General features: G+C 34.5%; 3 protein-coding genes across 3 annotated transcripts; 1 reads left to right on the forward strand and 2 right to left on the reverse strand.

Annotated features, from left to right (window-relative positions):
• Positions 1-1,377: 1,377 nt before the first annotated feature.
• Positions 1,378-2,394, reverse strand: LOC141684685 (cyclin-dependent protein kinase inhibitor SMR6). Its single transcript, XM_074489765.1, has one exon. It carries the CDS (start codon positions 2,063-2,065, stop codon positions 1,745-1,747), a length of 321 nt encoding a protein of 106 aa, XP_074345866.1. The 5' UTR covers positions 2,066-2,394; the 3' UTR covers positions 1,378-1,744.
• Positions 2,395-3,762: 1,368 nt separating this feature from the next.
• On the forward strand, positions 3,763-5,162 carry LOC141683977 (acidic endochitinase-like). Its single transcript, XM_074488792.1, has 2 exons — positions 3,763-4,284; positions 4,399-5,162. Exons 1-2 carry the CDS (start codon positions 3,800-3,802, stop codon positions 4,793-4,795), a joined length of 882 nt encoding a protein of 293 aa, XP_074344893.1. The 5' UTR covers positions 3,763-3,799; the 3' UTR covers positions 4,796-5,162.
• A 7-nt stretch (positions 5,163-5,169) lies between these two features.
• On the reverse strand, positions 5,170-12,248 carry LOC141683975 (pescadillo homolog). Its single transcript, XM_074488791.1, has 13 exons — positions 12,098-12,248; positions 11,894-11,979; positions 11,446-11,694; positions 11,221-11,346; positions 11,009-11,093; positions 10,807-10,917; positions 9,944-10,037; positions 9,510-9,796; positions 9,014-9,121; positions 7,656-7,777; positions 7,188-7,410; positions 6,459-6,668; positions 5,170-5,541 (listed from the first exon to the last, which is right to left on the reverse strand). Exons 1-13 carry the CDS (start codon positions 12,119-12,121, stop codon positions 5,455-5,457), a joined length of 1,812 nt encoding a protein of 603 aa, XP_074344892.1. The 5' UTR covers positions 12,122-12,248; the 3' UTR covers positions 5,170-5,454.
• Between the last annotated feature and the right edge of the window lie 479 nt (positions 12,249-12,727).

The raw sequence follows: 12,727 nt of genomic DNA on the forward strand, positions 1-12,727 counted from the left end.
GTAGAGGCTTTAAACCAATTGCGGTACTTTGAGACTTTAAGTCTTTTATTAAGTGATAAATGAATATATTTAGCAGAAAAAGAGTATAGTATATTAGTACAATATTTTTTTATCGGAGAGAATCCGCAGGCGCTACTTTTCGGATGCGTACTGGGTAAACCCCACGGCTTACGCAATAACTTGCAAATCACGTTAACTAAGATAAATCGTACTTAAGCGACAAGTTGGAGGTACAGTCATAAAATATTTTGAATCCAAGTAATTTAAACATAGTCGATCCAGGGCACAATGATGTAATCTAAGCGATCCAGTTCGATCATATCGTGAGTGGTACAATTTCTAGGTTCAATTCTCGTTAATTCTTAGATTTATCTTAAAAATCAATACTCCATCCGTCCCACTTGGATGTTTACGTTACTATTCGGCACGTATTTTGATATTTCTATAAAGTATAGTTCATAATGTCTTTTCAAAAAAAAAATTGAATAAAAGTTTAAAAATAAAACTTTTATTCAAAAAAAAAATTATAAAACTATACTTTATAAAAACCTCGAAATGCGTCGTAAACATTTAAGTGGAACGGAGGGAGTACTACACATTTGCTTATAAGTTATTAAAAAAATATAAATTGGAAGTATTTTAGGGTAGAATTTCGTGTGTCTTGTATCAATACTTAAAAAAGAAATTGTTTACGCAAACACTCAGCCTAAATCTAGTAAAAAAGCTATTGTTAAATTTCCAGTTCATAAATTGGCAATTGGTAGTAAAAGAAACTGTATCTGGAATCGAACTTTGAAGGTGGTAGTTGTACATATGGCCTACTCTTCACAAATAGTATGTACAATATAGTACACTACAATTGATTTGTAGTTGTGTGGTGGACAAGTTTGAATGTGGAGTGGGCGGTGATAAACTTGATGAAAGCAGCAGCAAATTTTGAAGGCTTTGCACAAAGATATCATATTAGCCCACCGTCACCAAACTACCAAACTTTGATAAAATTCCATCTCCATATAAACACAAGATTGTAAACGTAAGAACGTGAACAAATTACAAGCACCTCTAAATTTTACTTGGATATTAGAACAAAATAAGAACATCTTTTAGTTTAGTACATCAATAATGGGTTATCAAACTATACTTTACTCTGATAATCATAACTTTAAAAAAATGCATTCCCCTCAACATATGCTTTGTGTTTGTCAAGACTAAGGCAACCAGCAATTAGCATAAAAGATTATCATTCAAAACAAACTTCTATGAACATGTTTATTGTCATGTCTAAGAAGTTAGAATTACACATTAGGCCTACAACTTGTGATATGTAAAGATTTCACTTTAATTGAACAAAAGCTAATAAATTTACACCCATAAAAATTGAGCTTTGTCATTTCATTAAGAAGCACATGCTTAAGAATTTGTCACTAAAATTTTGCAGAAGCGTATAAAAGACCAAACAGTGTAACAAAAACAAACACAATACAAGAAAAATTGAAGGAAATGGACAAAACAAAGCTTGCAAAATGATCTATTATCACAAAACCAAACATTGAACAAAAAAACACTAGCTTTCTTTCTGCATAACACTACTACTATACTTGTAAATATATTTTTACACCTTCAAACTCTAAAAACTCCTAACCTAAACTAACTCAACTAAACCCAACACTAAAACACTATAACTTATGATAACTAATCTCAAAAAAACACATTTCATAACACAAGGCCACACTAATCAACCAATTCAATTAGCTCTTTCGACGCGACGAATAAATACAGATTCCAGGTCTGGAGGAGTGAAGAACTCCCTTACTCCAGTAAACTGACATGAAGATGTCTGTGGTTGCTTTCTTGGTGCAGGTGGGCACTTCAATTTCTTTGGAATTCTTGCTTCTTTTGCAGTAGGAGTTGTTATATGTTGCTGCTTCTCTTCATCTTCTTCAACATACCCTTCTCTTGGTTTTGTAGAAATGCATCTCAATGGAGCTCTAATGGCAATTCCAGCAATTACCCATTTCTTAGAATCTACTCCTTCATCTGTTTGGTGTTTCTTGGACAAGCCCATGTCGAAATCTTGAATAAAAATGCAATCTTTATGAATATGAAAAATGGATTCTTGATTTTTAGAAATGGGAATCAAGAAAATTAGGGAGAGAATGAGAATAAGCTAAAAGGGTGTGTGAAAGAGAGATTATAGATGCTATTTTGATTGGAAAATTGTGAAATTATAGTGGACTAGCTAGAGAGAAAAGTAAAATCGAGAGAGAGAGAGAGAGATAAAGGCTTTGAATGGGCGGCAAAAGGAGAGAGATTTGTGATTTGGATAGGAGAAAGGGAGAGAGATAGAGCAAAGTTATGGTATATCTATATTATGATTTATCACTATAGTATAAATTTGGGGAAAAGTGTGTGTATATATAATACTATAAGATAAAATAATTGGGGGCGGTTTTAATATGATTTTGGGCTGCCCGGAAAATTTAGGGCAGATGGAAATTTTGGTTTGGCGCCAATTTTTGGTGTTTGGTTGAACAACGGCTCTAATTCCCGCTCCTAGATACAGCTGTACCCGACACTATTTGTGTTCGTAGATACGGCGTCGTCAAGAGAATATGCTGTTTCGATGTTTCATCTAGTTTTGGATTCTCTCATTGGCGGCGTGACGGTGCCCAACTAAATTCGCCACGTTTAATCCGGGAACGAGTTTTCTACAAAATTAGTGTACACGTTAATATTTTATATTGTTAATTAATTGAAAAACTAAGTACCGTATTACACAAATTTTATTATTATTATTATTATTATTATATTAATTTACAAATCGTTTGGTAAATATGCTCAATTCTTGATAATCAATTAAACGTATAACTGAAAAGTTAAATATATGATATTTCACATTTTAAAATTTCAAACAAGAGTAATTCTCCCTGTACAAAATTTAAGCACTTTCTAAATTATACCACTCATAATAAATTTCTTACGTTTTAATTTACGAGCGTATTTGTGTAAATTACATTTTTTAATCTTTTCATTTCAATACAAGCGTTATTTTGATTTCATAATTTTATTTTAAGTTGTAAAAGAGAATTATTTCCATGACTCATTTTTTTCCGTTTCGTTTCTTGGATAAAGTTTTAACTTTTATACTTTAATTTAAAAAATATAATTATAAATAAATAAGAAAGCATATGAATTTTGAAGTTATACTTTTAAATAAATAAAAAGTTGTTACAGAATAATTGTCCAGTATGAAATGATTTTATTGGTGTTTTTGATGCAAATTGTACAAAACGTTGTTATAAAATAATTATCCGATATAAAATAATTTTACATGATCATTTTCATTTAACCAATAAATATTTGACACATGACATTTTATTGAAAATTAATTTGATACCTCTAACATTTTCCTTAAAAAATATCCCTGAACAAAGCCTGGGGACTCCTACTAAATACAGTTGGAATCTCAACTTCTCCGTAAATAAATATACATTATGATGATTCAATATCGCTAATCACAAGACAAAATCTTAATTTTTTGAGGTAGACTGGGAAGAGAGATTAATTGATTAGCATATGTGATTTGGAACTGTTACCTGAAATCTCATAAGCATCAAGCAGATTGCATTGGTATAGCCACCAACTTATTCAAACTAAGCATTTGTCTCCTAAACTTTTGTCGCATTTCTACTATCTACGTCCATGAAAGCATTTCCGGAAACTTATATAACCAGACTAAACGTTCATTTACAATCCCCAAACGAAATCGTCCGTTGCGCCTCTCTTCATCAATAACACCATGGGCAGTAAATCTTATTGTCTCTTGATCTTACTCTTTGCTGCAATGACTAGCAGCTCTTACAGTGGCAGCATTGCAATCTACTGGGGACAAAATGTCGAGGAGGGATCTTTAGCTGATACGTGTTCCACTGGAAAATTTGCTTATGTCAACATAGCATTTTTAGCTGTTTTTGGGAATAACCAGGTTCCAGGCTTGGACTTGGAAAAACACTGTGATCCTTTGAGCAAGGGAGGATGCACTAGCTTAGCAAACGACATTAAGTCGTGCCAAAGACAAGGTGTTAAGGTCATGCTCTCTATTGGAGGTGCTGATGGCTCCTATTTCCTATCTTCTACACAGGACGCGAAGAATGTGGCTCAGTACTTGTGGGACAACTTCTTGGGAGGCTCCTCAAAAACTAGGCCATTTGGTGATGCTGTGTTGGATGGTATCGACTTTGATATCGAAGGGGGTACATTAGACCATTGGGATGAACTTGCAAGGTGATAATACTATCTATATGTTGTTCATGTTGTAAAGAGAATAGTGATTTTGATCACAAGAGAAAAATAGAATATCTGTGTTGCGAATAGTGATGTTTGATGTATTTAGTGCAGATTCCTGAAAGGATTTAAATCGAATAAGAAGGTTTACTTGACAGCAGCACCACAGTGTCCCTATCCTGACGCGTACATGGGGAAAGCTCTGTCAACTGGACTTTTCGATGACATATGGATTCAGTTTTACAACAATTACTGCCAGTACAACGGCGATGCATCTGCAGTAAAAGATACCTGGGATCAATGGACAAGTAATATTCCTGCTACAAATTTCTTTCTTGGCCTCCCAGCTGCACCTTCCGCTGCGTCAAGTGGATTTGTTCCTGCAGATGTTCTGATATCAAAGATCCTGAAATTGATCAAGAGCACCAAGAATTATGGAGGAGTAATGCTTTGGTCTAAATACTATGATGATCTAACCGGTTACAGTTCTGCCATTAAGTCTCATGTTTGATGTTTGATGTCTGCACTTCATGATTTCAGCCAAATTCCTGGCAGTTTCTTAACTAGTTTGCTTGTTGCTGCTAGCAAATTATTTGACAATTCCGCCTGCAAACTATCATTGGTTCATTGATGATTTTGCTTTGTTTTGTTTTTCCATAAAGACTGTTCACAGTTATTAGTTGTCTATCAAACTCGGTGTTCCCCCAATCAACAATGTAAAGTAAATTTATTTCTGAGTGTTGGGCTAGACTGCCTCCATGTCCGTTTTGATAGGAAACAAATTTGTTGTTCCTCACAATGAAGTTTCTAAAAATTGCTTACAAATGAATATTATAATGAGGTAACAACCTTCATGCACGCCACACCTTATTGTTTTTTTCAAAATGAAGCACCAAATGTAATTTTAATTAAATAATTATGAGTATGGTGAATATCTGGCGTACATACATAACAACATTCCAGTTGACAATATAGTTGGAAAAAAAAAGATTCAATCCTACTTGGGCCAAAAAAACAAGAAACCACATTTTTGGTAGCAAGTTCAAATTCACTTAGTCTGGGTATCTCCAAGGCTTTACTTCAGAAACCAACACCGGCTTTCCTTCTCCACTCTGCAAATTCGCATCTCTACACAAAAATATGGATCACCTTCATGGAACCTTTTTATATTCATGTACTAGACTTCTTGGCTTCATCCAACAATCTCTTTCTTTCCTTGATTAGGTTAGTCTTGGCTTTTTTCCGTTCTCGGCCGATCTGAAAATTAGAAATTATAAGATATACAAGTCAACAATGCAAGATACGAAGCAAAAAACTAATGGATCCAAGAGCTAATTGCACTTATCAATTTATACTTTATAGTAGTAAATAATAGAACAATTAGAGAACAAAAAACTTGTCAAAGAATAAATGATAAGACTTGATGTTATCCCTTTTTAACTTCATTGTTGTTCAGGTAATGACCAAATCATCATCGGATTATTTTTGGAAAAAGTGAAACCTATAGTAATAAATGCCCAACATTTGCATGTATTGTACAAAATTTACTTTAATATAATCTTGTAGCATAATCCTAGGTTCCAAATCACTGTTATCTAGCATTATACACGTGTCAATATGCAATCGAGCTAACTGGTCTTTCTGAATGAGACGGTCCTAAAATCTTTGTGCAGGTAATGTGTACCAAGACCTGTACTGCTTGCATAGAAGCTAAAAGCAAGAGAAACTAATTCTATTAAGACTAAAATCCTAGTTTACCTGCTCTAAACATCGGCACTACTATTTTCTTGAACAAAAAAATACTTGTAATCACAGAGGTCTAACTTAGTAATCAAGTCATGTACCAGTGTTATGTACACATACCAACAATGATAGGTACAGCACTACAAGCTCCACAAAATTTTTACAATATTATTTGCAAGCCACGTGAAGTTTTATTCAAAGAAACTATTAGTGTAAATGAGCCGACCTTGTAAAAATTACAATCCTAATAGTAGAGAGCTATTTTTTAATGCATGTGTAATAGGTATAATGAAGCAGAATTTATGTTAATTGGTGAAACTAAAAGTGTTATTAAATTAATTTAACAACCATATTGAAATATATTATATATATATATATATATCACACAAAACAATGGAAATCTGGATAGCACAAGGGATCAACAAAACAACCTGCATGGCCTCATAAAGTCCCCTCTGCTTGCGTGACATAGAAGACTTCAGTATAGATTCTTCATCCCTTTCTTCTTGTAGATGATCAACTTTAACATCTCCTGTTTCAGTCTCAGATTTCTTGTCACTTACATTTGACTCAAAAGATACCTTCTCTCCTTTAACTTCTTTATTTAGTTCATCAAGATGCTGCTTCTGAAGAATTGACAACTGCAAAATGACAAACACCAGAAATAATATGTTTAGTTGCGAAGTACGATATTAACCGAGGGAGACTTGTTTAACAATTTCCACGAGTCTAACATAATAATTTAAGTTACAAAAATAAAATTACGGCCACTCCATTCCTTGGACTAGAGTGACGGTCTGCTTACATCTTACCTCCTCAGAACTACTTCCAAGTGGGAGATAATTATATTAGGTATATAATCGGTTTGTCATACTTGGTACAATACAAAAAGCAGGGAAAATAAATCATAATTGACTTCACCAAGTTGGCCACTTATGGACCTTTGCATAACCTTAATTGCACTAAATCTCAGCTACTCTGAGCAACCTAATTTGAACAAAGTAGACACCCTCCGTTAACGAGAGGCACTCACATATCATGCAAGTAAGCAGATGCAAAATTATTATTTGTTGCCTAAAGAAATCAAAGAAACTAGATGCACATTGAATTTGGAAATTTGTAAAAGAGATTTACAACCAAAAGTTGGTAATAAAACATGCCTTCCGTTTTCTCTTGGCTACTTCAATAGCTTCTGATCGGTCAATAATGCCTTCATCCAGTAAATTTTGAGGATTTTCCAAATCTTCCACTCCCACCAGTCCAGGCAACGGCAATATCTCTTTCCTTGCAGCAGCCTGAAGCCTCTTAATGGTTTCTGCATAATCCGGAACATGCTCGTCCGGCCCGTAAACCACAAATGGTGATAAATGTGGTGGAGGAATCCTGTCATACAGTCAGAGCAAAGAAAAGACGTTAAGCATGCAAATGCAAGTCCGCGGTTATGTTCACTGGCCAAATATTAGTCAAGTGTTCTACACAAGCCAATGACGAGCATTTGAAGTCGCTATATGACAGGAAATAACCAGTCTGCACATTATCTAACAAAGGAGTAGAAGAAGGCATTTCCACTATGGCATATAATTGGAACCAATAACAAAGACAGAATAAAAGAAAATTCCAATACGTACCTTCCCACCATATATTCCTCAGTAGGTAATATGATCCTTGCATTTATGCAATCAAAAACCCATTGTGGTTGAACATATTCTCTGGAAAAGAATTTGTGTCCCTGTGTAGGTCTGTCAACAATCTGCAGATATTACAAACACGTCAACATTATCAATGTATAACGAGCATCAATCAACACTCCACCATCTATAATCATGCTTAGTTTAATATTACTATTAAAAAACTCCAGCATGTGCGTGCATTTCATAATATGTACACATATAAACTGGATAACAAAAATAGTCTGAACTAAAAATTCAGGGCATTTAAATTAAATAGAGATGTACTTTGCAAAAATATGCAAGTAAATCTTCCGCACAGCATATGAACTCCCATCATTTCTGGTCTTCAATTTATTAACATCATCTCGATCTCTCTCATCATGTATTTCTTAAGCATATTTTTCTCTCTCATTCTTCTCACACTTCTGCCATGTTCTGTTAATTATACTTCAGAGTTCAGTACCATCAGTTCAGTACCATCAGTTCCTTTCTATTGTTAAACAGATCAATTATGAGCTTATAAATTGTGTTCCTATTTCGTTTAGCTAAATGGTCAGAGAGCATTCTCACAGTGACCAAGTCCAAATCCTCACTTCCCTCATTGCAGGAGTAGATTCTTACAACCACAGATTGAAGTACACAATTTCATTTATCAATTAGGAATAGAATATCACTATGTTACTCGGACTCGGCTAGAAGTGTCCGACACGGACACGTGTCCAAGTATCGGACTCGGAAACATTTTGGAAAATATGCATGTTTTTGGCTTAAAATAAGTGTCCGAGTCCGAGTGTCCATGTCCAAGTGTCGAGTGTCCGACACGGGTACTCGAAGGTAAAATGAAGAGTCTCAATATCATCAATGTCACCTTTTGTCTATTAAATAATGAAAATAACCTAAGCTCTAAAGTGAAAACATCGTGTTGCTTCTAATGTTGCTATTCAAGAGATACAAAATCACTAATGTTTCTGGAACACCAAATGCACTTATACCACCCCAAAAAGGAAAAAAAAAAGGAAAAATTTGGGTAACTTAGGATAAAGCTGTCTCCCTGCTTCCAGGGTAACTTAGGGTAATAAAAGATAACTATGGATGGAATGATCCAAAAGAACACAGTAGTCAAGCACGAAAAAATGTTTCCACTACAACTTTTCCTGAAATTACAATGCTTTGCAAAGAACTTCTAACTTACGATGTACATAAATACTTCCCTAGGAAGTACTTGGCAGCATGAATATCAAACTACAAGATCAAAACAGAGGATCCTTGTAAGAGTAAATCTCAGATCCACTCTAAAAGTGCAATTCAAGGGATACCTGGTAAGTGACGCCCTGATCCGTTTCCTTAAATGGAGCTCCTTCTCCTTCCCAAGAAACAACGCCCCCAAATGCAGGAATCACAAAAAGCAAGGACTCTCTCGGAACCTGCACAGAAAATCCACAATTTATACAATTTTATTACATTGGAAAACAAAAATGACAATGAAACTTTTGAACAGATGTCAAAAACCAACAGAAGTTCACTACCATATTTTAATAATGCAGTTTTAAATGTCAAGTAACCCCCCCCCCCGGTCAGACTGTCACAAATCATTGCCTGCTAAAGCTGAGCACTTGACATGTACACATTTCTTTACAATAATTATAATGCCTGCCTATCAATCAATGAATTTACTACATTTTTCATTGAACCCTCGACGAATAAAAAAAAATAAGTTATAAAAATTAAAGGGCAACAAAAAAATCAATTCTATTGATTGGTGAAAGACCCATAACAAGAATCTATTCTTTAAATATAACAAACCAAACCAACCTCACGACTCAAGAAGAACTTCATATCTTTGAAAAGGGTTTTACACTCCTTTGTTTCTTCATCATCTTCATCCTCGCCAGCAGCATCTTTAACAAGGCGCATTAATGCACCAGGTTCATTAGAAGGAAGTTGGTGTTGAAGTTGAGCTAACCTAAGTTCAGACTCATCAAGGTCCGCGACATCCTTTTTGTCCTTAACTTTGTCGGCTTCAGATACGGCAACAGTTTGGGAACTCGCAATGGAGGCATTTGAATTAGCATCAAAATACCTAGATAATGCATAAAGATCTGCACACGTCCAAACGTCAGAAAGCTTTGTTTCATGCTCTAATATCCTAAATACGCATAACATAGAGCATTAACTAATTGTACATATATCTCGAGAAGTTCAAATCCAATCAAACAACGAACATTTCGGCATGGCTAGATATATACCTGCTGCTAAAGCTTCCAACCGTGGATCAAGGATGGGCGGATACTTTACATTGATTGAGTTGTAAATTTTGAAATTTACAAATGCCAGTAGGGTCTGCACAGAAAAATAGAGTAGCAACCGTTATTTATAAACCTGGTAACCTACTATCAAATTAATAAATTGTTCGAATTATGAACTTTAGCTGTTCACAGCTGAATTTTAAGAGGATCTCTTCATATAGGTGTGCCATTGATCTTGACTTTCCAGAATTGTTCCTTCAGTTCTGTGTTTGATGCCAGTTTAAAGGTTCCTAATACAGTTACCCAACTTCAACCAGTAAAATATAGTAAAATAATGATTCCCTAATATATAGGGAATCAAAAAGTTATTTTACTCCAACGGTATTCCCTGAATTGGTTCCTTATACCTTTTATAGTAATATTTTATTAGTATTTTGAATAAGTGAAAATGAAGAAAAAAGAGAAAATGTTAAAATAGACAAGAATAACTTGAGATCTGAGTGGTAGGTGACATGGAAGTTTTAGGGAATTGAATTTTGCTCCCCCAAATAAGGGATTCAGTTTTCTCTCTCCTAAAAATTAAAGGGGATGGGGAGAACCATTGGAGTGTTGTTTTTCATGTAAAACCCCTATATTTGTCCACCTAGACTCGATATAGGTAAGGAAGGGAGTGCACTGGAGTTGCTCTAACCACCACCCAGATACGACGGTCGAATTACAAGCTTATGGAAATTTTGGTAAACCCTGGAATATCTTAAAGATAACCTTGGCCACCAAATCGTGATACAAAGCTCCGGTATTCTAATAACGATATCGATGCATTACTCGCGAAAATAATAATAACAATAATGCCAATACTATACCTCGTAAAATTCCAAAAAAGTTAGCATGACTTTATAGTCAACATCATCAGGTAATACTTGCTGCAATGCATGAGGAGTTAACCAGGTCACCTTCTGCCCTTCAACTTCGGCCTGTCAAATAAAATAAATTATGTACATTTTTCAATGGTAGGGTGGGTACACATTATTCAAATGCAAAAATATAAATATAAACATATGATACCTGGTAATATATGCCTTTCACGGAGATGAATACTTTCCGCAATTTATGACAACGTGATATGTATGCCTGCCATTCATGGCTCAGCCTAAACAATCAGCAAAAAAGAATTTTAAACAATGATGCTAGCAAGCTAACACTTTAAACTATATTGGATATAATTATTGACCAACTAAAGCATGTACAAACACTTGCAAGAAAATTCTATTTAAAACCTTCGGCAGTTATGAACGCGTTTTACTTCGATCTTTTCTCTCTCTATAGCAGGTAATGCAGCAAAAAGATGAACCATACTAAGACAGTCATCCAGATCTCTAAGTGCATCGACGAACTTCGGATACCTACAACCCAAGCAATACGACACAATTCAACAATAAGCACCTCAACACGACTCAAACCCCATCAGATAAAAAAACATAAAACTAATTCATCAAACATACCTCTCAAGAATAAGCCTATCCAGAGTATAAGTAGGCTTGCGAGTCATCAACCTCTCAGCAAGATCCTTGTTTTTTTTCGCCTCAGCCTTCTTTACCTTCCTATCATAAGTACGCATATCCCTAAACTTCTCAACCAACGGCTCGTGTTTAAGGAACGCGATATCCTTCATGTGATAATAAGTATGATGATTCCCCTTCACCTTCTTCTTCGGGTCCCGAGGAAACACTCCTTTCAGAATACATAATTTCCTACACACAAACACTCCTTTCACTACATTGCCTTTAACAATTTATAATCTCTAACATTAAAAATGAGTAAATTCAATCATGAGTACAATTAATTGCAAAATTATCAAATTTACAAACACGCAAACATTATACGGAACATTCTAAACTACTATATTGCAGGCTCGTCTTCAATCAGCAAATAATTACACAAATAATATACCTGAAGAGAGATAAGCTGACTTGAAGATACTTGATAGCTTGAGACCTGGTCATGTATTTAGCGGCATTACCTTCCTTCTTTTTGCCCTGTACATTAAAAAAAATCAATATCATCAAATTCAATTTAATCAAATTCGATATATTCAAATTCAATAAACATATGTGTATGTGTATATGAAAATGATGATAGTAAATGATGAATTACCGCAGGTCTGTAATGCTTCGGCATGGCTTCGAGAGAGATTCAAATGAACGGGGAGAGAGATTAGGGTTTAGGAAGATAGGGAGAGAGAGAGAGAGAGGCGGAAGAGTAAATAGGGTTTTGCGTTATATAACCCTTATTTCAATTGTTCCGGGTTAGCCCGACCCGAGTGGAAGAGGTGCACATTTCAATTTCAATAACCATGTTTTTTATCTTTTTTAAAAAATACGTTTAATGTTGCATACGAGATTGCAAATGTTGCAAACGAGGTTACTCGAAATTGCATATTAGATTGCAAATGTTACGGATCATATTTTTCAAAATACTTTCTCCAACATGATTATTTTTGAAAAAACCCTTTCAAAAATTAAAAAAAAATAACATATGGCAAATAAATAAAGGTTACTTTAATTAAAAAAAATCTATATTAAACTATAATGACCGGAATAGAGTGTAATTTGATTCAATCTCCATTTTTGTTATCCACTCTCACACGACCGTCTAATCTTTTTGATCAAATGATCAGAACCATTATATCTAAATATTAAAATAATCAATACTGAAGCTAACATGTTCGAAACTCTTCAACAAAAAATATTTATATTATTATTTATAAAGATGCAAATAAGTTCT

This window comes from Apium graveolens, chromosome 9 (genome assembly GCF_009905375.1).
Source record: "Apium graveolens cultivar Ventura chromosome 9, ASM990537v1, whole genome shotgun sequence".
In the NCBI taxonomy this organism is placed as follows: domain Eukaryota; kingdom Viridiplantae; phylum Streptophyta; class Magnoliopsida; order Apiales; family Apiaceae; genus Apium; species Apium graveolens.